The 26,419-nt window shown below is 47.9% G+C and overlaps 1 protein-coding gene across 1 annotated transcript in view; it reads left to right on the forward strand.

Annotated features, from left to right (window-relative positions):
- The first annotated feature begins 2,029 nt into the window (after positions 1-2,029).
- Positions 2,030-26,419, forward strand: part of MED12L (mediator complex subunit 12L) — a 308,272-nt gene continuing 283,882 nt past the window's right edge. Inside the window, exon 1 of the mRNA XM_065875806.1 lies at positions 2,030-2,128. Within this exon, the coding sequence (XP_065731878.1) occupies positions 2,030-2,128 (99 nt within the window). The remainder of the gene's footprint in view (positions 2,129-26,419) is intronic.

The following is a 26,419-nucleotide window of genomic DNA, read 5'->3' on the forward strand; positions in this document are numbered from 1 at the left end:
CACCATCTTATGGAGGATGGAATAGGAGTCAAGAGAGTTCCTCAAGGTATGGGGAACCTGACCCTATCAGGCAAGGGCAGTTCAGGAACCCACTTCTTCCAATTCCAAGTCGTGGAGAATAAATCAGAAACATGGGATCAGGCAGAGTTTGCTTCGCGACTTTGAGCAAGTCACCGGGCCTTCCTAAGCTGACTCGATTTCTCTATCTATAAAAAGGGTAGAGTAAAACCTTGTAAGTTTTGTTTTGTTTTTTTAAAGGACCAGAGACCTTTACTGTCAAGATCCTGGCATGAAGCGAGGGCTCCATAGATGGCAGCCATCATTCTTGGCCAAGCGCGGGCGCATCCTCCCGCGGGGTCCCTCGGGACAGACCGGGCCCGCCTCCGCGGCTCCGGTCTCGCCGGGCTCGCGGCAGGTGTCCCAGCATCAGGGTGCCCACGCCCCAAAGCGAGCGGGGAGCGCGGGAGGATTGGAGCACCGAGGTCTCCCCTGGAGGATTCTCCTCCGCCCCGCCCCCCCCCCCCCCCGCCCGGCGCAGGTGAGGTTTCCGGCTCAGGCCAAGGGGACAGCGACCTTAACAGAGGTCGAGGCGGACAGCGCAGCCCGCGGCCGGGAGAGGGGTCCAGGGGGCGCCCCCTCCCTCGCCCAGATACACCCCAGGGCCAGCCTCGGCGCCCGGGCCCGCGGGCTGCGCGCTCTGCAGCTGCGAAAACCCGGAGAGGCGGATCGGAGCGCGCTCGCAGCAAACTCCTCCGCGGTCCGGCCGCCGAGCTGGGCATGCTCAGTGCGGCCGCCGTCCGCCAACTCGGAAGCTCGCGCTCCCCGGCCTTGGGGGCGAGAACGCCGGCGGCGGCGAGCCGGCGTCGCCCGCCGCCCCCAGACAGTGGCAAACTTCGCGGCGTCCCCGGAGCTCGCCCGGCCAAGACTGATACCTTACAAATCAGATCATATCCAGTTGCCTCCCCCCGCCCCCCTCCCCCCCCCCGGCCCCATCCCAACCCGAAACGTGGAGGCTGCGGCCGCCAAAGTGCCGCCGCGGCTGGCGGCCCCTGACCACTAGCCGGGGACCAACAGGTAAACTGTTGGGGGCGGGGGGAGGAGGAAGGAGCGCGGCCGGGGGTGGGCGGGGGATTGGAGGAGCCCGAGATGCCCGCGGGCTAGCTATCCCAGTCTGCACTCGCTGCCAACCCTCCTCACCACCCCAGCCCCTGGAGGGGCAGCAAAGGGTTAAGTCGGCCCCGAGCCACCGTGAGCACGGCCCCCTCCACCCGCTGCGACCGCTAGCAGCGCGCCTCGGCGCCTGCCCGGAGCCGCCGAGGGGACCGGAGCCGCGGATGCGCCACCGGAGCCCGGCGGGCGTCTAGGAGGCACTGGCCGCTTCCCCACCGCCCGCATCCCTGTCTCCCCCACTCCCTCCAGGCCTGTCCCCCTCCTTCCCAACCGGGTCCGCGCCCAGGTGGCGGGGTCTGCGGGGCGCGTGGCGGCGGGGGAAGGGTCCCTGCTGTAGAAGAGGGGGCGGGGGCGGGCCGCTCCGCAGTCTCTTCCTCGGGTAGGCGGGCCACCCGCGCCCAGGGCAAGCACTCGAGCCACCTGCCTGGGGCGCCAAGAAAAGTTTTTTTCCCCCCGCCCCGTGCCCCTCCCCCACCCCACCCTGCGCTCGGCTGGGGTGGGTTTAGGTCCATTGGTGAAAAAAGTCACACGTTCCCATCAGCTGCTCCTCCCCCTGGGGACAGGGTGGTGGGGAACAGGAGGCAGGCGCCTCGGAGGATCCAGGTGGACCTCCAGCCCCTCCGTTGGCGGTGCGTCCTGGGGCTCCAGCGCAGCAGGGTGCCCGCCGAAGGCTGCCCCCATCAGTGCGTGTCTGCGTGCCGGGCAGTGGCAGCATCCAACCTGCTTTATTCCTGCCTGCAGCGCCACACGAGCGAGGAGGGGGAGAGGGAGTCTGTCTGCAAAGTGCTGCTCCCTGGTGCTCAGAGGCGGCTGCTCCAGCTCCAACTCTCATTCATTTCGCCGGTTAACATGAGAGATCATGGCCGCCTTCGGGCTTCTCAGCTATGAGCAGAGACCGCTGAAACGCCCCCGGCTCGGGCCGCCGGACGTCTACCCGCAGGACCCCAAGCAGAAGGAGGTAAGGGCGCCGGCGGCCTCCCCGGCAACCGGGGCCGCGCTCCGCAGCGCTGACCCGGGGCCAAGTTGGCCCAGCGGGCATCGCCGGCGCTGCGGGGGAAGGGTGGGCAGGGGGACTGGCGGCGGGGGCCGGGCTGGGGGGCTGGGGGACCCACGGCGGTGGAGACCGAGCGGCTGTCAGTCCCTGCGCGCCACGGGGGCGCTCGCTCTCCGGGTGCCGGGTCGCTTCCCCGTTACCGGGCCTTGCACGGCGCAGCCGGGCGCTTCACCCGGTTCTTCCCTACGGAAACCCTCCAGCTCCCTCTCCCCGGCTTTTGCCTGCTTTATTTTTCTCCCCGCCGCTTCGGTAAAGCCTCGTAAACTTTTTGAAAAATGTTGGAATGCAGTGCATCCGACACAGGTCTTGGGTTTTGCGCCAGCCGAGCAGGGGCGGCTGTGGGTGGGGTGGCGGAAGACCTTTTCTGTTCAAATTTTCCAGTTTGGAGTGGAAGTCGTTTTTGTCGAGGTGATGAATATTTAGCTCTTGTAACGTACTTCTGTCTCCCCTCTCCCCTTTAAAAATCAATATGAAAGGGAAACACTGATTTTCATCCCTAGAGGCGATTGGCTTAATTGCTGGAGGCTGTTTTGTATATGTAAAGGCAGTCAGGTTACCTTGGAAGGGAATAGGTCCTGGGATTGCTTGTTTCTTTGAATGAAATTAATTGGAGGAACCTGGACTCTTCCACTAGATACACTAGTTTCGATGGCTAGAGTAACCATGGCATTTTGAAACCTTGTATATGTTTGTTAGTAGTTAACAAGTAATTATGTAACAACTCTCCAGTTATAATGATCACCCCTGGCTACGCGATTTGCCCTGGGATTTGCTTTTTTTTTTTTTCTTTTTAAGATCACCTGCTACCCAGCTGTGCTTTCTGAGTTTGCCAGCTGCAGCCCACCCATCCTCTGTTGTCTTCAGCTAAACATGAAGTGAGCACATTTCAAAACTTCTCTTTCTGGGAACCTAAAAACCTTCTATTAAAAGTTTACAGGCCTACTGACATCACAGAAGGGGCTTTGTAAAGAAGGCCAGGAGGGTCCTTAAGACTTCCCTTTTGATGAATGTATCTATTTCAATAATAAAGGAAGAATGCTTGTTCTGGTTAAACTGTTTTGTTAATATTTCTGAAAGATAAGGAGTGACGACTCCTTTTAGAGGTTAGCATATTAAACGTGTTCGAACATCCGTGGAGTAATTCACATCGAAGCTTGGAAGGTTTTACAGGTGTTTCTCAGTGGAGGCTTAATATGAGGATAGGAGTTTGATGAGATTTTGCAGATTTCTTCCCTACCCATTTCTCTCCCTGCTACTGCCACCCAGAATAAAGTTAATTGTTACAGACGAAATAACAAACAGTAACAACTAAGTATAGAGAAAGTTAATAACTTAAACATTTGTGGCAGAAAATTCTTAAAGTTTTGGAGGGGACAGGGACATATCATCTTGTAATTAATGTCTTTTGTCACATCTTTCCAGAGGGCAGCATAATTGATAGCATCTCCCCAGTTAAGGGATGGGGGCCTGGGATGCCTTGTGGGGTTATTTAACATTTACACCTCAGGTCGACACTCACTCAGGGTTGGGGCCTCTATGATTCTGGAAAAAAATACTTTTGGATTTTAGGGTATTTATGACATTTTATGGAACTCTAAAACTGGAAGTGACCTTAGAGCCTGCTTTTTGTAACTTCCTTTGGACAAAGTGAAACTGAGGCCCAGGAAAGCTTACCTGACTTAAGGTGTGTGGTGAATCACTGAGAGGAGTTGGATGACCAAAACAGTATCTTCTGTCAAGACCAGTACTGTGCTAAGGATGATTTATGCTAAATTGCGTTGTTCTGATATTATTCCCTTTCCCCAGAGGCAACCAACATTTTATCCCTCTGGAGCAGAGTCAGAGTTATGTGTGGCTGTAGCCAGATTTGAATACAACATGGAACAGGTGCTTGGCTGTTCTTGGGCGGTGCTGTGGTGAGCAGTGTTTCACAAGCTTCAGTTATTTCTGCGTCACCTCAACATTTCTCTTCTATCCCTCTATCACCTGTACTTTTATTCTAATGTTTAACTTTTAGGAAACCTTTTCTGTTTCTTAGGCAGTAATACACAAGAAGTCATGGATTTGATGTGATATATATATATATAAAAATTCATATCAAATCGTGTATATATCTCATTTAAAATTTTTATTTATTTGATGTTATATACACACATATATGATTATTCATATTGAAACAAGACCATAAGGATTAAAACTTTAAAAAGTTCATCTAAAACCACTGATGTATTCCATCACAGAGACCTGTCCCACGCTGTGGGAAATGCTGATTTAATGGAGGAAGTGTGGGCTTCCAAGTTAGGCAGACCTGGAATTGGATTCTGGTTCAGCCTCTTTGCATTTGTGTGGCCTCGGGCAAGCCGCATCACTTCTCATTTGTAAATTAGCATCATTGTGCTGTTGAGAAAAACTTGAGAACCCTGGTCCTAAACGCATTACATTTTTGTGAGAAAAACCCTCCTCCTGGTAAAGCTATTCTTATTACTGGAGCTGCAGCTTTTACTGCTGTTACCTGGGCTAATAGTGTTCTGAAAACTAGCTCCCGGGGGACAGGATGGGACCCTTGAATGAAGACCTCCTGTAGAGAGGTGGGGGTGGGGTGGGGTGGGGACTGGAAGCTTTAACCTGCTTGATCGATGGAGTCTGTTCATTTGAGAGCTTGCTGTGCCTCAGCGCTCCGTGGGACTTTAGTATATCTTGTGTTATAATACTTTACCCTCTGTCCTCAAGCCTTGAAAATAGGGCACCAGAAAACTGTGAGTTCTCTTTGTTTCCTCCTTCTCCCTTACACCCCATAATACACCTGTCAGCACGTCTTGTCCCGTCCATTTCCCAAATACATTTCCAGTCCCTCTGCCGCTCCCCAGTTTCACCTCACCGCTCACCAGTTTCCACTTCCTTTCTGCTTCAGTCTGACTTTTCTCTGCCCCCGGGCTCTTACACGTGCTACTCTGCCTGCCTGGAACCCTGTCTGCCTTTCCACCTGCACCCGCACCCACACCATTCCACCCTGCTCTCATCACCGAATCCTGTGGTTAGGAGGGTAGGTAGGCTCTGGAGCCAGTGTGCTTGGTTTTGAATCCTGGCTCTGCTGTTTACATATACTGCTTATTCTCCCTGTGCCTCAGTATCCCCTCTTGTAGAGTCGGGATGAGAATACTACCTGCTCCTTAGGGCTGTTGGAAGATTATATGGATAGTAAACATAAAACACTTAGACCAGAGTATGGCATGGATTCAACACGCAAATATTTGCTGTTTTAAACTACCGTCAGGACTGCTTCTTCTTCATTCAGGTCTCAGCCCAGCGGCCTCCTCAGAGGCCTTCCTAGTACATGTAGATAATTTGTAATTCTGTATTTATTTGCGTGTTGCCCCCCAGCCCCCCACTAAGGGGTCAGAAACGAGGGCAGGGCTGAGAGAGCTGTTGAGCAATCCCTGAAGTACCCGGCACCTAGCGCAGTTAGTTCCTAGCTGAGGGCATGGACACTTGTAGGAATTTATAAGTGAGAGTGGGAATGAGTGAATGAAGAGAAATCTGGCGACTGAGGGGTGTTAGGGAGAGTCTAGGTTAAGGCAGAGATTATCCGTGCTGTCTACTTTGGAGGCTACAAGGCTGAAAGCAGAATTAAACTCTAGAAGTAGAAAGGAAGAGAAGTTTTACTTCCAGGGTAGAAGAGGCCTAAATAGCTGAATAGTCAATGTTTCTAGGAAATCAAACTACTTAGAAAAGTAGGTTGGGGCAATAGTGAGATTTCTAGGCATGAGGAGCCATAGAACCCCGCCAGTAGGGTCCAGAGGGGAGGATGGCTTGGTGCGCGGTGCAGAGGCTGCCCGAGGACCAGTACAGCGTGATTTGGGAGGGTATGGGGGTGAGGATGGCTCCATGTGGATAATGTGTCACACTCGACACACCTGTAGGGCTTGTTAAAAACAGATGGCCAGAGTTTTTCAGATTCAGTAGGGCTGAGGTGGGACCCCGTAATTTGCATTTCTAACAAGATCCTGGTGATTTAATGCTGCTGGTCCGGGGCTCCACTTTGAGATACTAACCTAGAGCGAAGGTGGCATCCAATTCTGCAGGGGCTGGAGAGCTCTTCCAACCCAGGCAGGGCAGGGTTAGACATCTCTGTGGCCGAAGTCTCAGTAGTTTGGTCTAGCAGCCAGCTCAGCCAGGGTACGGTGGGCTTTCCCCAGAAGTCCCCTCTCTTAGATCTAAGGGAACGAGTCAGAAAGTCTCAGCCCCCCTCCAATGGCTTTCCATCACACTTGGAATAAAACTCAAACTCCCTACTGAATTAGGCCTTCGAGGCCCCGCCCGTCTGCCCCTTGGTCACTTCCACAACCACTGCCTGTAGCCAGACCACCTGGCTTTGCAGTCTGGCTCCATCACTTACTGCCTGTTTTTTTTTTTTTTTTGGAGGTACGCGGGCCTCTCACCGCTGTGGCCTCTCCCGTTGTGGAGCACAGGCTCCGGACGCGCAGGCTCAGCGGCCATGGCTCACGGGCCCAGCCGCTCTGCGGCATGTGGGATCTTCCCGGACCGGGGCACGAACCCGCGTCCCCTGCATCGGCAGGCGGACTCTCAACCACTGCGCCACCAGGGAAGCCCCCTACTGCCTGTTTTGACTCAGATATGACCTGTGGAACGGCGGGGTTGGGGTGGGGTGTTCCTACTTCACGGGGTTGCTGGGAAGATAAAATGAGATTAGAATGGTGCCTGGCACACAAACAGTGCTTAGTACAGGTCAGCTACTCTTAGTATAACCCCTCCCTTGTTAAATGATCCCGGGGCTTCATTATACCTGTAACATCCCGAAGACCCTGGCCCTTGGAGATCTGGCCCCTCCTGATTTGCTTAGCCGCCTCTTGGCTGTGCGGTGGGACCACTGGCCACCTCTCTCCTAGCAGGCCCCGCTCCTTAGTGTTTAGGTTCTTGTCCCTTGCTGCCCCTGCGGTCATGTCTCCTGTCATTTACTTATAGAGACTAGCTGGCAAGGAGACCTTCTTTGTAACTCATCTTCTCTTATCCTTGTTAGTTCATTATTTTGTGTTCCTATGTTTTGCGGTGCTTGTCACTGTCAGAAATTCCCTTATTAGAATCCTTATCCTCTCCCTGGTCTTCCTTCCACACTAGGATGTAAGCTGCAGGACAGCAGGGGCTTGTCTGTGGCGTCCACACTTGTGAACTGCCTAGTGCCTGGGATGAGACTGGGTGCTCAGTAAATAGTTCTCGAAGAAATGAATAAAATGCAGACAGAGCTCTTAACGAGCAGTTATGAGTATTTATAACTCTTAACTGTCCCAGTGCTTGTTTTATTTTGGTAACGCCTGTTTTCTTGTTAGCATCTAAAACCCTTAAAACATTAAATGCTTGTTTTAGTGACAGCTGGGGAGGTTGGGGGGAGGGGTGGTGAAAATTTGTTTCTTAATAACCTCTGAGAGGGAGGATGTTGATGAAGTTGCCCGGGATGAGAGGACAGGTTGACCAGTTGCCTGGGGCACCAAAAGACGGAGATGTTTAGGGAGAAAGCTTCCACCTGAGATGAATTGGCTGGCCCCAGGGCCCCATCATAGACCTCCCTGAATAGCAGTGTTTGGGAGGGGCCTCTGTGTATTTAACTTATTCCTCCTGAGACTCTTAGGCCAGAACCAGTGTAAAAAGCACTGGGTGAGAGGCCCTGTTTCTTCCACTGCTCACAGGAGTGTGTTGCCACAAAAACTTTGTGGCGGAGGAACGCAAGTGGCTGTCATTTCTCAGGGACTGCCAACACCTGCCGCAGTGTTGTCAAAGATGCTCCTTAAAAATGCCGCCATAATGCGCCCGCCTCCACCCCAGACCTGCTGAGTCAGAATTTCTGGGAAGGAGGTTGAGGAATTTGCATTTTAAACGCGTTTTCTAGGTGATTCCCAAACACATGAAGTTTTGAAAGCCACTGCTTTAGTTTGTGTCTTTACCTGTAGAGACCGTTGTAAGCCAGACTCCCCCCTTATTCCTGCCTGCTCCCCACTATTTGATGTGTTGGAGTCTTTAGACAAATACACTATTCAGAGCAAATGCATTTAGCTACTGTCCCCCCTGAAGTTCTGTTCTAATACCCATGATTCCCAGCATAGGCTTGTTTTCTGTCAGCTGTACATGGTTTATGGCAGACTAGAATTCCATGCCTTGGGCTTGAAATATCCACAGCTCCCTTCTGTGTGCACTTGGCTAAACTTGGGGCTCAGGGGAGCCGTTCTTGCTTTGTCCCATGAGCATGTTCTTTGAACTTATTGGGGGCTACAGAGTTTATATTTGACTTTGGGCCTGGGCTTTCAACTAGGCTCTTTGGGGACTCATGTAAAGCTGTTAATTTGGGGTGCAGCCACCATCCTTTAGCCTGTTGGGTATTTCACTTAGTCTGGCACCTGTAGAGGTAAAATGTGATCCCTTAGGAAGGCGGAGGACCAGGAAGTGAGGTCTGGAAGGCAGACTGCCTTGGGTGGGCACTGAGTGGGAGAAAATGAGGATGAACAGAGCCCTAGGATTTTAGCTGAACTGGTTAGCAATGCCTCTCAGGGGTGTATATCCATCCAGGTGAAAATAAAACAGGTGGGAGAATGGAGTAAGTGGAAGTTGGAAATTCCAAAGAATTGTGATGTATTTCTTCTGAAACTCTCCTTTAATGAGCTTCTGAACCCCAGCTGTGAGGCTTCTTGACCGACTAGGCAGGAATTAGAGAAGGTAGAGGGATCCATAAGACGAGTGAGCATGATTACAAGTTCCCTTCCCCAGTGTTCTCTGAGCAGCGATGAAAGGAGCTGGTGGCCTAAGCCTGGAGAAGGGCTGACCTCAGAGTCTGAGTGGAGAAGGCCAGGCAGGAGAGAAATCCAAGGGAAGTGTGGAGGGAGGCGCCTACCTCCTACACATTCCACTCTGAGAAGGGAACATGGAAACGCTTGGACTTCTCATTGTTTTTAGAGGATTTCTGAAGTTGGGTGATGACAGCAAGGGAGTTCATGGTACAGTCCTCTCTATTTCTCTGTTTTGGAAAATTTACATTAAAAAGAAGAGTGTCCTTATGTTACCCAATAGCATGATTTCTACTTTAAAAATATATGTCTATGTAATCTGGAAGGATTATCACCCACATGTAGACAATTGCTCTCTTTTAAGGATGGGTGTAGGGGTGATTTTTATTTTCTTTTTTGTACTAATCTGTATTCTCCACTGTAACAATAAATGTGCACTAACAGTGTCATTGGAGGAAGTAACTTAATAATTATTAGGTAACTTTGATTGGGTTTACTGGAGTGCATCTTTGTTGTTGGTTCCAAACCAAGTTAGAGCCCCTTTAGCTGAGGTTTAGGCAGAGCGATCTTGAGGGTGTAGGTATAGGCACTTGTGACGTGTCAAAGCTGTGATGAGGCTGGGTTAGGGCTGTTAGGTCAACATTCCATCCCTGCCACTTAAGCTGTGTGATTTGGGGTGCTGTGTCATTTTCCTCACCTATGAGCTGGAGAGAATAATATCTAGTCATCTAGAGTGTTTTGAATGTGGAAGGAGTATTGTAAACTTAATTTTTACCAAATGTTGAGGTATCAATTCAGTGGTACCAGCTGATTATTAAAATTTCAGGAATTTTGTGAGCTGGTTAATATCATGCTGGTGACTTGAAATTTGGCATCAAGGGAGTATTTACACCAAGGAAATTGGCAGATGCTACGCATTAGGGGTTTTTGTTTTGTTTTAGTTCTTTTGAAAGCTGGTTGTTAAGCATTTCCCCACACAGTGCTGGGTATGGTTGTATGTGCCAGATGCCTTGTTGGCTACTTTACCATCATTCTTATCCCTGTTTCCCCTACTTGCTTCCCAAAAAAAAAAAAAAAAAAATTTAAAGCCAGATCCCCACTTTCTTAGCCTCTCTTGCAGCTTGGGGTGAACATATAACTGAATTCTGGCTAAAGAGATTTAATAGAAATCTGCTTTGTGACTTTTTGGAGAAGAATATTTTTCTCTTGCTGAAAAAAGTACAGGCAAGGGAGAGAGTGCCTTCTCTTGATGCCCTGATAGCTCCTTAGCTTCCTATCTTTGGAAAATTAATAAGAGGATATGATGGTTGGAGCTAGGACACCTGTCTTGTTACCATGAGGCAGTGAGCCTATGGATGAAGAGTGGAGGTGATTCAGTGGCTTTATGAAATTGTTAAGCTACTGAACTGACCTTGACCACCTCTCCCTGGACTTCTTGTTAAGTAAACAAGAGGTGTCCACATGGTTTAAACCATTGTTGGGCCAGTTGTCAATTTCTTGTGTCTGAAAGCATTCGAAGGTTGTCATGGTACTTCCCATTTCTGTGTTGTCCCCCTCAAACCGTCACAGCTTGAGCCTTTTCTCCCAGAACTCTCCTACTCTCCGGCTTCCTGAGTACAGCAAGAGACAAAGATCACCTGCACCTTGTCTGTTTGGTGCTTAATTCTGCAGAGCGCCTCTCAGAAGCTGAGGGGATGTGGAAACGGCTCCTTCATTTGTTTCCATTTCTGGCAGAAAGAGTTTTGGTGGGAAGGGAGGGAGATCCCTATTGGGTTTTGTTTGGAGAGGGAGATTCTGTGGGTCTGTATCATTCTGGGGGGCGGGGGGAACCAGATGTGTTTAGAGCTAGAAGGGAGCTTAGAGATAGGTCGCTCTCACTTTCCTCATTCAATACAAGTGGAAGTTGAGTCCCAGAGAGGTTAAAGTGACTCGTGAAGGCAGATCTTGGCCAGGCACTTGTGTGCCCTGATTTGTTCTTGTGGCTTTACTTGGCCTCCCCTCTGTACACAGCCTCCGCTTCTGGTAAACACCCTTGCGTTGCCCTGGCAATGAGAACTACCCTGCATTTTTAGGGCACCCAGTGCCTCTGCGAGAGCTGGGAACTGTTCAGCTAGCCATTTACTTGGTCTTCTCAGAGCCTGCCAGAACCATGTGTGGTGTCTCCTGGGCAGAGGGAAGAATACTTTGGAAGCTCAGGCGCTCTTGTCGTCTTGTTTTTTTGGTGGGAGGTTCTCAGCCCTGTCCATGGCCTCTGGTGCAGATAGCTCTGGCACTGGCCTTTGTGGGCTGTGTTGGGGATTGAGCCTGTCCAGTTTTCATTTTCTTGGTTGAGATTCTCCTTTATTTATGGGGAGCTCTCTTGGAGATACAAACACACAAGCTGCACCAGTTGCCCACTTCCAGGGAGTGACACTTATACATGGCATTCTGTATACAAAGGGATCCCCCTTAGTTATGAAATGCTCGGGCATGAGAAGAGGAGAAAAATTTTAGCCCCTGGGTTTTATTTGCCATGTTCCGAAGGAAGCGTGACTATATGTGTGCATGCCAAACGGATTCTGTCATCCAGTCACTATTATTGAGCACCTTGTAGGCATTTTGCCAGCCGTGGCTTCATGAGAACAGGCCCTAAGACTTGTATTTCCTCCTCTGTCTCTGGCTTTGAGCACAGTGCCTGGACCAAACCTCGGACTCAAAATGTCTTTTACGAATGAAAGTGGAAACAGATGCTGGGAGCCTTGGATATGGTCCTGGGCCCCCAAAGGTTTCAGTACAGAGCAGCGGTTTTCATCTGGGGTGGCCCCCTGTGGACACTGGCAGTGTTTGAAGACATTTTGGGTTGTTGCAGTTATGGGTGCCTGTGTGTGCGCGCACGTGTGTTAACTGCTACTGGCATCTGGTAGGCAGAAGTCGGGGGACGTCGCTAACACTCTCCAGTGCTTCAGACAGTCCTCACAACAAAGGCTTATCTGGACTCAAACGTCCGTGGTTCCCAGGTTGAGGAACCCTGGTCTGGAGGGAGTGACAGACCTGTAAATACGTAGTACAGTGTTTCACACGTTATTCGAGGGGAATGTACGAAGTGCTGTGGAGACAGGCGGCAGTGACCCGCTTTTTGACAGGACCTGGTAGAGGAGGAGATTTTGAGCCTTGGACTTGGCGGGTGCGTAGCAGTGGTGGGGGCTGAGGGTGCGGTGTGAAGGGTCACAGGCCAGGAGGAACGTGGGCTGTGCTGTGAGCCTGAGGTGTGGTGTGGGGCGTGCAAGGGGCACCCGGGTCAGAGTGGGAAGGAAAGGTCAAGTTATGGGGTCCTTTGTGTGCTGTGTGGAGGCCACGAGGTGGCCGTTCAAGGGTGTTAGGGGAGTGAGATTTAAGATGACTAAGGGTCTCAGTTTGAAGGGCTGGTGCTTCTGAGGGTCACACTGAGGCAGAAAGACTGACGAGCTAGGTGGTCACTGATGTTCCGGGCCTCGGGGGTGGTGGTGGTGGTGGTTTAGGTTTTCGTGGCTGCCATAACAAGGTACCACAAATCAGGTGGCCTAGAACGATGGAAATTTATTCTCTCGCAGCTCTGGAGGCCGGCTGTCTGAAGGGAGCGTTGGTGGGCTTTTACTCCTCTGGAGCTCTAGGGGAGAGCGTTTCCTTTCTGCACCCAGCCTCTGGTGGCTCCGGGCATCCCTTGGCCTCTTTGTGACCACATCTGTCTCACTTCTGCTTCCGTCTTCACATGGCCTTCTCTGTGTGTCTGTTCTCTGGGTGTGCCTGATAAGGACACTTGTTATTGGATTTAGGGCCCACTTGGATCACACAGGATGATCTCATCTCAAGATATTTAACTTAATTACATCTGCAAAGACACTTTCTCCTTTTTTTTTCTTCAATTAATTTTTTTTGGAGTATATTTGCTTTAAAGTGTTGTGTTAGTTTCCGCTGTACAGCAAAGTGAATCAGCTATACGTATACATATATCCCCTCTTTTGGATTTCCTTCCCATTTAGGTCACCACAGAGCATTGAGTAGAGTTCCCTGTGCTAGACAGTAGGTTCTCATTAGTTATTTACTTTATATTAATACATAGTAGTGTATATATAAAGACCCTTTTTCCGAATAAGTAACACTCACAGGTTCCAGGATTTGATTGGGATGTCTCTTGTGGGTCCTTTTGGCCTCCTGGGCTTGGGAAGAAAGAGTAGGAGAGAATTTAGGAGAAAGGTTATTGGGGCGGCAGAACTGGCAAAGTGGATGTGTTTGGTGAGAGGGACGAACGAGTACAAGGCTATACCAACATTTTTAGCTTAGGCCAGTGGTTCCCAAACTCTCTGATCTTAGGACCCCTTTATAATAAACCTTATTTAGGATGCCTTCATGTAAGTTATATCTCAGTATTTACCATATTAGAAATTAGACCTGAGAAATTTTAGAAATATGTATTAATTCATTTAAAAATAATAATAAACCAGTTTCATGCTTCACATGTTTTTTACGAACAGGAACTATTTTTCCAAATCAAAAAAAAAATTGTAGAAAGAGTGGCATTGTTTTACATTTCTGCAAATCTAATCTCTTTAGTGTCTGGATTCTCTTATCTAGTTCTCCATTTAGTCTATTATAGTACGTTGTTCCGATTGAAGGATATGAAGAAAATTTGGTCTCACGGATGTGTAGCTGGAAAGTTCTTGGGAACCTCAGAGGTCTTTGAAATGGAGAGTACTGGCTTACACAGCTGGGAAGGTAGATGATTGATAGATAGTACCCCTCAAACTAACATGCCATAGGGAACGAAAGAACTTAACTTTTTTTTTTCTTTTTCCAAGGGTGGGAAGGTAGGGGAGGGGAGTGGAGAGAATGAGTTCATTTTTTTTTTTTTTAATATTTTCAATTTGAGACGCCTCTGGGGAATCCAGGTTGAACTGTAGAGCAGTAGAACAGATCTGGCTTTGGGTGTGATTTGTGCATGGCTAGTTGAAGCCATGGCTGCGATTACCTGTTGAGCATGTGCAGAGAGAGGGAGGAGGAGGCAGACTCTAGACACTTGGCAGCAGGACCTCCGAGGAGGGGAGTTGTTAGGGAGACGGGTGTGGGGGTGAGCACTGGTCCAAGGGGAGAGCTAGCGTCTCCTTGGCCTCCTCTTAGTTTGGCAGTTTCCCCTTCAGGGCCTTTGCACGTGTGCTTCTTGCCGCCTGGTTGCCTTCTCTTTGTCACTGCAGTGTGATGATTTGTTCCTCAGCACGGTTTGTGTTTTTCTTCTGTGCTCTGTCCGCCAACCAGTGTAGGTTTCATGAAGCAAGGGCGATGTCCTTTCCCCCTCCCCACTGATGACCAGCCGCATGGAGGGGGTCTGGGGTACGGTAGGGGTTAAAGAAATATTTGTTGTCTGGATCTGGTAACGGGGCAGTCATTATTATTAGCAAATGGTTCTCAGAAGCCCTGTACAGGGCACCGCGATGCCAGGAAATATAAGACATGGTTTCTACCGTTGAGGAGCTTTGCGTGGAGAGATGACAGTCCTGTGTGCAGAGCCCTCAGGTCATTCAGTGCGGTGGTGGAAACCAATGAGGGAGGGGTCATCTCTCTTGAGGATGAGAAGAGTCTTCAGAAATGTGGGTGTTTTTCAGATGACAAGGTCTTCTGGGCAGAGGGTATGAGCAAAGGCACCGAGATGGGAAATGGGACACAATCTTTGGAGGAATTGCAAGTAGTTCAGTAAAGCAAGAGCGTATTGCATCCTCAACTTGAACATACCTATAGAGTTTGGGGACAGTTAGAGAGAGGAAGAGATTAAATCTGCTGGAGAGAGGGGGCTGTCCGCTGGAGCAGGGCTGACCTGGTCCAGGGACCAGGGGACTGAGGTCCTACTGGGAGTGACACCTTATATGTAGTGTTACGCATTGCTGCCTCTGAGAAAGGACGGGATGCAGGACGTATACAGGACTCCCTGTTTACCTTTAATTTTCTGCAAGCATTTCCAGAGTTAGTTTGAATGTGCAAAGATTTTCCTCGGCAAGAATTAACTCAGCCTTCAACCCACATCCAATGTGCCACGGCTCAGCTACGCAAATGCCGCCTTGTTGTCAACTCAAATTTGGTGGAATTTGCTGCTTTCCTTTTCCAGCCATTTCATTCATGGATTAATCTAATGAGGTTGTTGAGATAAGGACCATTTTAAGGCATTGGCAGCAGGGAAGAACTAAGGAAAATGTATTTTGTCTGAAGCGTCATTGGAATTTTTTGCTAAGGTGCTGGTTTACGTGAAGGTATAGAGAGAGGCTCTATCAAAAGTATGTCCAAGGCAGTGCGAAATAATTTATATTTCTCCTGAGTTCTGTGAGGAAGGTTAATATTGACATTGCTTAGAGTTTTTTCTTTCTTTCTGTTTTAAAGCTCTAACACAGTGCTGCTAGTAGACAGTATGGAAGGTATTTTTGGGGTCAGAGCTGTTTTCACTCTTTGGTCAATTTTAGACTAAATGTCAACTCCTTGGGGAAAAAAATGATCGTGAACTGGAGACACTATTTACATTTCGACTACTCACATGAGATCTGCTTTTAAGTCATTATTAAATAATCGAAAATGTTTGTGAAGTTATACTTCCATTTACTTAGTACTTGATCTGTGCCTCCTACAGCACTCAGCGATGTGGGTGTGTAGGAAAGAAATAGAAGTCTGCTTCTGTCCCCTCTAGAACAGCGCTTCTCAAAATATCTATGGTGAAGGACAAGTTTCTTTAAAATTAATTTTCAATCTGTTGCAGACTGATATACATGTATGATAAAAATGAATTACTAGAAAAATGAAATGCTGCTTGAATGTAGTGGCAATGTCAAGTTGCTATGAAAGTTTCCAAGCACTCACTCTCAATTTTTGCATATTATTCTTGAGGGCCGGTAGCACACTCTGAGTAGCACAGCTCTAGAAATTAACATCTGGCTCACTGACGCACATAAAACGGTTTTAAAAATGACTAATGCATTGGTTTTTGTTTATTTTAAAATTGAGGAATAACGTATACATTCAGTATGGGGTATAAAGTGCCGCGTTCCATCGCGATAGACAGCGTTGATTGTGTTGGTTATTCTGAGTGCTTTACATGTTTGGTTTTATGCCAGCCTCACAAACACCTCTCAGGTGGGTACTCTTACCTCCTTTTTACAGACGAAGAAACTGAGGCACAGGAGAGCGGTCACAGGGGTCACTTCACTTGCCCAAGGTCCTTTAGCTGCATAGTGATGGAGTTGGAATTGGACTCCTGAGCCCGTGCTGTAACCATTCTGCTCTCTATATAGTGCCGCTAAAAATGCCGCGTGAGTTCAGGAAAGAGAGGGTTGGAATACGTGGAGGTCTCCCTGGAGGATGTAGGTGTGAGGGGCAGGACCCGAGTGAGTCGGGGCAGGTTGTACCCTCTCTTTCCTAAGAAAGAACTGAAGGTAGGATGAGCGAGGCATGGAGGGGAAAAGGCAGTGTCTCTGGAGATGGGGCTTGGAGTCCTGGAGTCCTGGCGGGTTGCGGTTGCGGGGTGGTGGTGACGAGTTCACGAGGTCCCGCTGTCGGATTTATCTCACTAGCTCATGCCTAATAAATCCGGATGGGGAGAGAGTGGAGTCGGGGAGGCTGCGAGGGAGGCAGCTGTAGTAACCAAAGCATGAGGTAAAAAGAGCCCGACAGATCTGGGCTTTAAATAGGACCGGAGAAGAGGAACTGGCGGTCGGTGACAAATTGGTCAAAGGAAATGAAGGCGAGGGGAGTGTGGAAAATGCTTCGAGTTCTTGGACACCGTTCACCTGGGGTGGCAGTAGGTCCTGTTGCTTGAGCATCTCAGAGTGACACCTTTTTGTGCTCAGTCTTTAGAGATATGGCAGGTATCTAGAATTACCTGATGGCTAGATTGGAATGAATATTCGGACTCCCCTCCCCTCCCACCCCTCCCCACGCACCTCACTCACCCTGCGGCACGGAACGTTTACTTGAGGGTCTGATGACTCAAAGGGCTTTTGATTTATTGTCCCATGCTTTAAACCTCGCCTTCGATACCTGTTATTCAGCCCTCCACGGGCGGCTTTGGTGGCGGTGAACCGCCAGACTGCTTGGAAGGTTGGCTAAGCTCCCCGGAAGAGGTGGGGTTGAGCAAGCCTCCCGAAAATAAAAAGGGTGGAGGCTGAGAGGTGTTAACAGAGGTTGACTTTAGGACTACATTTTCGGAGGTGGACTCACGGACGTTTGCTTTCTTGGTTCAGAACTGTAGGTTTAGCCTCTCTGTTTCCGGGTAAACAAATGACCAACGTCACCACCACCAGCAGCCAAAAAGAGACATTCCCAATCTCTGTTCTCCCTCCCAGGCAGGAAGAAGGGTGTTCTGCAGTTTCACTAGATTTTTCCGGCACCCGTTCCATCCCTGTCACCCAAGAAGTTTTCCTCTTTGTGAATTTGCAGTTCATTTGGTGGAAATCGCACAACACGCCTTCCTACAGGCACGTGGCATGCGGGATGCAGTTAGGCGTAGGGTAGAAGTGAACAGGAGGACCCAGGTAAGGGGCCCAGTGAGTCAGTCCACCGGACAGTTAACTTCAGAGGACAGAAACCATGGCTTGAGTTTGTTTTTTCTGCCCTCAGATCACCTAGCCCCAGTGGGAGGCAGATTCAGCCCTAAGCGAAAAATACGATTTACAGGAAGAGCTTACATTAAGATGTGACTGCAATGCGTGAGTTGTGTGGGACGGTGACTTACCTGAGCAATGGGGGATCCAAAGAGAAAATTGTCTCCTGAGGCTGCCTTAAATACAGCTCTGGGCAGAATCAACTCTGGACACCTTAAGTCCCCTTTCCTGCTTTATGCGTCTGCAAATCTAAAAGTTCAAGTAGTTTTCTCTGGCAGGTTTCCTACAATTCTCCTGAGAGCCACATCCAGGTGTTTGATATCAGAGGGTGACATGCATTTGAAGGTGATTTGAATATGAATTAATAGGCTACAATTATTTAGATACGAGTGGAATAAATGCTAAGTGTATTTGGAGGTAATTTGAATCAAAGTCTCTCCCACTTTCAGTGGAGGGGGAGGGCCTGCCTGTCTCACGGTTAAGGATGAGGGAGGTTCTCCTGGGGAGTTGGGCCCCAGAGTCTCGTGTGTTCAGCACATCCTACTCGGTGGACATTCCCATTCGCTTTTTGGAGAGTGGCTGAATCCCCGGACGTGTGGTGCGTGGTGTGGGCCTGGATGTGCTGCCTGGTGAAAAATCACAGTTATAATGACCGTGATGAGCATTTTTTTTTTTTTTTTTTTTTTTGGCCGCGACGGGTGGCTTGTGGGATCTCAGTGCCCCGACCAGGGATTGAACACGGGCCCTTGGCAGTGAAAGTGCAGAGTCCTAACCACTGGACCACAAGGGAACTCCCATGAGCCCATTTTTAAAGCGCTGAGTGCCTCACATACGATTTCCTCTTATTCTTTACAACGGAAGGTAGGTGGATCTCCATTTCACAGGAAAGGAGGGAGCCAGGATTCTAGTTGAGGTTGATGGGAATCATACTGATCTCCTCCAAGATCTCAACTTCTTGGAGAGCACACTGGGCCTCTTGGAGGCTTGATTCTCATGTGGCCGCTTAACTATTTCACTGCCCCGCCCCCCCAACTTCAGCCTCAGTTTCTCAGCCTGTAAACGGGCACCCATCCTGCCAGAGCCATTTGGCTTTTAGGAAGACGGGCGTGAATATGCTGCGTAAAGGCCAGAGAGTAGAGTAGTATTACTATAACCATGATTTTCTTTTCTTCTCTTTTGCCTACTGCTCGGTACAGGTGTGCAAGATAGGACTTGCTGTTTTGTGTTGAGCTCATATCCTTTGGGGTTCGTCTGAGTCCCCACCGTTAGTGATTGATGGCCTGCAGGTGTGGTTTGGATGGGGGTGAATATTAATAGCCGTGTAGACAAGGGTGGATGTGTAAAGACCTGAGTTTCAGATGTGGCCTCGATGCAAATGTGGCCCTGATGTTAGAGATGTTGGTGGGGGTAGGGGAAATGCTAGGTGGCCTTTTAGGGGAGTCCTGCCTCCCCTGAGTCAGTCTGGCCCCTTCCCTTGGCTCTCTCTTCAGGAGGCTGGTGGCAGTGCCTTTTCTTACAAGCATTTTGGCTGCGTTGGGGAAACAGCCCACTACCCCGCCCTTTTTTTTTTTTTTTTTTCTAAAGTTCTCAAACAGCTGTTAAGTGACCTGTCAATTAGAAGAGATCCAAGCAGAAATCAGTGCCTGTTGTTGTGGTGCAGGGCGCCGGGGTGTCCCCTTTTACAGAGTCAAGCGATGCTGCTTTTCTCAGCCGTAGACTCTGCGTTGTAGACCCTTGCTGCTGCCACATGGCCTGGATCCTGACTTTAGAGGGTAGTCTTGCTTTGAGGGATAGGGCAGAGCTTCCCCTCTTCCTCTCCTACATGGATTTTTTAATTTCCTAGGGCTGCCTAAACAAAATACCATAAATTGGGTGGCTTAAAACAATGGAAATTCTCCCACAGCTCCGGAGGCAGGGCCACACCTCTAGAGGAGGATCCTTCCTTTTTTCGTCTAGCTTCTGGTAGCCCCAGGCTTTCCTTCGTTTGTGGCAGCATAATTCCAACCTCTGCCTCCATCTTCCTTCTGTGTCTTTTCATTGATAAGGACACCAGCCATGTGCTGTTGGATTAGCACCCACCCGATTTCAGCAGGATCTTAACTTGATGATTGCTGCCCAGACCCTATTTCCAAATAGGGTCACAGGTATAGGGCTTAGGACTTTGACCTATCTTTTCGGGGTACACAATTCAGTGCCTGCAGGGCTTGTCTCTAGACCCTCCTCCGCATGTCCCTGGTTGGTCTGGTACTGGACCTTACCTTCTGGGCACTCTAGACTTCTAAATGTCTGTAAGAAACATCTTGTTTTGCCAGCTACCTCAAAGTTAACATTTATTTATTTATTTATTTTTAATTATTTTTTTTGCGGTACGTGGGCCTCTCACTGTTGTGGCCTCTCCCGTTGCAGAGCACAGGCTCCGGACGCGCAGGCTCAGCGGCCATGGCTCACGGGCGCAGCCGCTCCATGGCCTGTGGGATCTTCCCGGACCCGGGCACGAACCCGTGTCCCCTGCATCGGCAGGCGGACTCTCAACCACTGCGCCACCAGGGAAGCCCTCAAAGTTTACATTTAAAACTGAACTTGTGATCTGTTCCTCTTCCCTCCAAAAATTCCCCTAACACTGCTACACGCTGTTTTAAGAGCTCTTGCCATCCCAGAAATCCGGGGACATCCTTGATAACCTCACTCTTTGTCATTCCATCCAACATGTTACCAAAAGCCCTGTTGAGTAGCCCCGTAAATATCCCTCCATGCTTCCCCTTCTTTCCGCCTCTGTCTTGGTCCTAGCTACCGTCTTCTCACGTCTCGACTCTTAAGAGAGCCTCTAACCCGTCCCAATCCCCTTGTCCCCCAGGCCTCCTGTTTGGTCTGACCGGCTCCAATCAGTTGTCCCCACTGTGGACGTATTCAGTGTGGATGATGTCACCCCACTGCATAAAACCCTTTACTCTTTTCTTCAAAAAATTTATTTAATTATAGTTGATTTACAATGTTGTGTTAATTTCTGCTGTACGGCAAAGTGATTCACTTATACATATCTATCTATACATTCTTTTTCATATTCCTTTGCATTATGGCTTATCAAAGGATATTCAGTACAGTTCTCTGTGCTAGATAGTAGCACCTTGTTTTTTATCCAATCTACATATAATAATTTGCATCTGCTAATCCTAACCTCCCAATCCATCCCTTCCCCGGCCTTCCTCCCGCTTAGCAACTGTTCTCTGTGTCTGTGGGTCTGTTTTGTAGATAAGTTCATTTGTGTCATATTTTAGATTCCACATATAAGTGATGTCCTATGGTATTTGTCTTTCTCTTTCTGACTTACTTCACTTAGTATGATAATCTCTAGGTTCATCCATGTTGCTGCCAATGGCATTATTTCATTCTTTTGTATGGCTGAGTAATATTCCGTTGTATATATGTACGACATCTTTATTCATCTGTCGATGGACATTTAAGTTGCTTCTGTCTTGGCTATTGTGAATAGTGCTGCTATGAACGTAGGGGTGCATGTATCTTTTTTAAAAATTTATTTTTTAGTTTTTATTTTATATTGGAGCATAGTTGATTAACAGTGTTGTGTTAGTTGCATGTATCTTTTTGAATTATAGTTTTGTCTGGGTATATGCCCAGGAGTGGGATTGCTGGGTCATGCAGCAACTTCATTTTTAGTTTGTTAAGGAACCTCCATACTTTCTCCATAGTGGCTGCACCAATTTACATTCCCACCAACAGTGTAGGAGGGTTCCCTTTTCTCCATACCCTCCACACCCTACGTTTGTCATTTGTAGACATTTTAATGATGGCCATTCTGCCTGGTGTGAGGTGGTACCTCATTGTAGTTTTGATTTGCATTTCTCTAGTAATTAGTGATGACGAGCATCTTTTCATGTGCCTATTGGCCATCTGTATGTCTTCTTTGGAGAAATGTCTATTTAGGTCTTCTGCCCATTTTTTGATTGGGTTGTTTGTTTTTTTGTTATTGAGTTGTATGAGCTGTTTGTATATTTTGGAAATTAAGCCCTTGTCTGTCTCATGGTTTGCAAATATTTTCTTCCATTCTGTAGGCTCTCTTTTTGTTTGGTTTATGGTTCCCTTTGCTGTGCAAAAGCTTGTAAGTTTGATTAGGTCCCATTTGTTTATTTTTGTTCTTATTTCTATTGTCTTGGGAGACTGACCTAAGAAAACATTGGTATGATTTATGTTGGTGAATGTTTTGCCTATGCTCTCTTCTAGGAGTTTTGAGGTGTCATGTCGTATGTTTAAGCCATTTTGAGTTTATTTTTGTGTGTGGTGTGAGAGTGTGTTCTAACTTCATTGATTTTTACCTGTGGCTGTTAAACTTTCCCAGCACCACTTGCTGAAGAGACTGTCTTTTTCCCATTGTATATTCTTGCCTCCTTTGTCGAAGATTAACTGACCATAGGTGTGTGGGTAAAACCCTTTACTCTTGTAAAGATAGAAGTCCTTTACTTGGTCCACAAGACCCTGTGTATTCTATCCCCACCCACTGCCCAGTCTCACCTCACACCTGTGTCCCTTTGCTCCTGCCATGACAGCATTCTTTCTTTCATTTTTCCAGGCCTACAGACCTTAAACACGCTCTTCCTGTCTCTTGTTGGGCACACAGTGCCCGTGATTGCTGTTACGTCTTCCCGATGAGTTGACCCTTTCATCATTATGGTGTGCCCCTCTTTATCTTTGATGATGCTCTTTCTCTTGGAGTTGACTTTGTCCAATATTAATATAGCCACGCCAGCCCTCTTTAAGTTCATCGTTTGTATGGTATATATCTCTTTCCATCAGTTTTCTGTCACCTTAGCTGTCTTAATATATTTAAAGTACAGCATGTAGCTGGGTTTTGCTTCCTCATCCTTTCTAGCAATCCCTGTCTTTTAGTTGGAATCTTAACCCAATTACTGATACGGTTCGATTTATTTACCATTTTACTTCTGGATTATTAAACTATGTTAAAAATAATTGAAACTTACCTATTGACATTTTAGTTTACCTCTTTACGTTTTATTTTTATTAGCGATTGCGTTAGCGGTTACAATATGCACCTCTAACTTGTCGTGGTCTTCGTAGAGTTAGTATTATATCATTTCACGCAAAATGTCAACCTTGCTGTCATAAGGGTCCTCCTCTTAACTTAGTTTCCTCCTATTTCAGACTCAGAGTTTGGCTCAAAGACCACTTCTTCAGGGAGTTTTTTCTGAGTTCTCAGATTAGGTTAAGCCCCTATCATGTGTGCTCTGAGCAGGTAGTACTTCTCCTTGGGGCATTTATCACACTTGCAGTTTGCTGACTGTGGAATCCCCAGTGCTTAGCACACGTGATGTATACTTCGTTATTTGTTGATCAGATGAGGGGAAGCCCTGAGCTGGGGTTTGAAGAAGGCAAGAGACTTCATGCTGTACTCCAGGGGATGGGAATGGCATCAGGCAAGGCTTAGAGGTTGAAAAGACAGTGTATGTGGCAAGGAATATAATAGTCAAGTAGATTAAATGTAAGTTAAAAAGAAAAAAAAGCTCTAATTTTTTTATACCAGTTGCCACCATTTATGGAGCACTTAATATGGGGCCAGGCACTGTGCTAAACTTTGTACATTTTATCTTATGTAACCTCAGCCCTGTGAGTTATTCTTGTCTTACTTCAGTTGAAGCAGCTGAGGTACAGAGAGAGGTCACTTACGTTGTTCCCTGTGTAAGGCTCTATATTCAAACTCAGATCTCTGTGATTCTGACACTCAGAATGGAAGTGAGACTGGGAAGTGGAGCTTGGTTGTTCGAGGGGTTTAATGCCCATCCTAGGTGATTGTGGTTTTTTTTAAAATAATGAATTAATTAATTTTTATTTTTGGCTGCGTTGGGTCTTCGTTGCTGCACATGGGCTTTCTCTAGTTGCGTCGAGCGGGGGCTATTCTAAGTTGCAGTGTGCGGGCTTTTCATTGCAGTGGCGGAGCACGGGCTCTAGGCGCATCGGCTCAGTAGTTGTGGCTCGTGGGCTCTAGAGCGCAGGCTCGGTAGTTGTGGCGCACGGGCTTAGTTGCTCTGCGGCATGTGGGATCTTCCCGGACCAGGGATCGAACCCGTGTCCCCTGCATTGGCGGGCGGATTCTCAACCACTGCGCCACCAGGGAAGCCCGGTGATCGTGTTTTGAGTCAAGGCTGGAGTTAGGTGCAGTGAAGGCCCACAGATGTTATTGAGGATCTGTAGAGTGTTGTGCTAGATGCTTCTCTTCTCTTTAGGTCCTGCGGGGCGGGGGTGGGGTGGGTGGAAAGCCTCTGAGGCTTTCGAATAGGGTAGAGCAGAAAAGAAAACCTGTTTCAGGAAGGTTCATCAGGGGCCAGTGGGCAGGCTAGGTTGAGGAAAGGTCAGGACGGAGGAGGGGAGGTGTGTAAAGAGCAGCAACGTGGGCCTGCTGTGACAGTGGCCGCAGTGTAGAGAGATGGCTGTACGTGTTATTTTAGAGGAAGGACTAGATGTGAGACATGTTTTGAGAGAAGTATAGATAGAACTGGTTAATGATGAGGTCTGAGGCGAGAAAGATTTTTCCCTTATCTCTTGGGTCATTTGTATCTGCTAACCCTAAGTGTTGCCTGAAGACTATTGATTCTGGGAGTTCCCTGGCAGTCCAGTGGTTAGGACTCTGAGCTTCCACTGCAGGGGCGCAGTTTTGATCCCTGGTCAGGGAGCTAAGATCCCGCATGCTGCATGGCAAGGCCAAAAAAACAAAAAAAAACCACTATTGAATCTATCCATGATGGGTGTTATCATAGCCTCACTTCTCAATTGGGATCTGCAGACATCCTCAGGGGTCTCAGAGAACACTCTTCTGGGAGAGAGGTGGACAAGCTAGGGAAAACAGTTATAAAGCTGTTTTTAAAATTTTTGTTTGGGGTAAGACCTTAGCTAACACAGCCTAACTGGTGCATAGAGACAACTACTGCTGTGACATTGTCATGCCTGGTGGGCATTTCTGTCCAATCTGTTGACAGTCATTGAGTTAGTGTGTTAGATGCAAGTAGGTGACCGAGGAAATCGGGCATCTCTGCATGTGTTCTTTGCGGTAGATGAGAAGTCTGGAGGAGGTTAAGTGTGTGTGCACCTTGTGTGTGTGTATTTATTATCTGCTTTTGAGATGGTCATTGAAAATTGTGCTAAACTGACTTTTTTCCCCTTTTGAGTGAGAAAGAGCTAAAGCAATTTCCAAACTGGCATCAAAATGGTTTCACTTTCCTGATGAAACATTTATTGAAATTAAAAGATTTGAAAGCGATCCAAAAAATAGCATCATTCTCTGAAGTTCAAGGTAAATGCACGAGATTTATGGATGCATTTGGAGTTCGCCCAAAATATCGAAGGTCTGACTTTTGTATCGGTACAAAATACAAAAATGCAGAGTGAATGCTGGCCTTCCATATGAACATGGGCCAGTTTCTAGGCTTTTCTTTCTGTTTGTCTCTGGGTACCTGTCTCCCTAAAATTGCTTTAAGGCTTATCATTTTAGTTGAAGCCAACGACCAAGTGGCCGAGATTTCTTTTCTCTGTGTTGAGGTTACTTTTGGACCAATTCCGTTTTAAACCTGTTGAAATCATAGGCTGCCTGGCCTGGTGCACCGCTGCCCCAGGCCACCAGGCAGAATGCGTGTTCTCAGCTAGCGTTGTCTCTTGGCTGAGTAGGTATTAGGGCTCACACATGTGTGTACAGTGTTTTGTCCCCGCTGCTGTCAATGATAAACAGAAACATTTAAAACTCTCTGAGTTCATGGTTGGCACTTTATTTTTCTTTATTCCCCACATTGTACAATGGGAAAACTTTCAACCTCCAACAAAGGAGTTCTTCTACTGGAAAGGATTTGGTGCTAAGATCGTGATTAGTGGTTGGTTGTGTCCCCAAGTTTTGAGGGGTTTAGTTGTCTCAGCTTTGCAAATAGGCAAAGTAGCAGCTGACGGTTCTAGTTTTTATGAGTATTGTTGACTAGGTGTAGCAAAACAAGTTTCAGTTTCTGTAAGGACCATGGTAAGGACTTTGGTGGTTATCCTCTCTTATTTAGAAGAACCTTTGAAGAGGTTCAAGGTTAGTGCAAGAGGAAGCTATTTGTGTCCCCTGGCTTGGGGATTTTAGAGGCATGCTGTTTTAAAATCTGGACTCTCTCCCTTACATATTTGCTTGATTAGATTTGGCAAAGGCCTTCAGAGCAAAGTGTCATAAAAGTTTATAGTTTGAGTTCGTGTAACAAGTTACATCTTGTTCTGAATCTCTTAACGCTGCCTAATGCCGTTAAGTATCCATGTCCTATCTCATTTTCCCAAATTGGGTTCATCACGCATCCTGGGGTCAGAGAGGATGTTTTTCCTTTCAAAGGGGTCTGTTTGTGCATTACTGGAGTTTGAGAAACACTGTCTAAACAACAATAGTAAACACCCTGGAATCTGGATCTTACTCTTAACTCAGTGTTTGGATCCTTGCTGTGGACTTTCACTCTTTAAAGAAACTTTAGGAGAAAAACCATCAGGGTGCATGTTTTGGCTGTGACGCTTTGGTCTTTACCTCCGTTTCACTTGGTTTCTCTAGGACGCTGACCTAAAGTTCTGCGTGAGTAAACTTTAACAGAAGCGCCTTCCAGCCTTCTGTTTCAGCCCTGTGAGCTTCCCGGTTTAATCGAGCACTCTGCAGCCCCAGTGTTTTTATTCGTGGGTCAATGAGAAGTTAAAGGAGTGAAAAGAGAAACTTTCTGACTTGTTTTCTTCCTTGATCCTTGTGTGTGTGTGTGTGTTGTGTGTGTGTGTGTGTGTGTAGCTTT

This window comes from Phocoena phocoena, chromosome 4 (genome assembly GCF_963924675.1).
Source record: "Phocoena phocoena chromosome 4, mPhoPho1.1, whole genome shotgun sequence".
Taxonomy (NCBI): domain Eukaryota; kingdom Metazoa; phylum Chordata; class Mammalia; order Artiodactyla; family Phocoenidae; genus Phocoena; species Phocoena phocoena.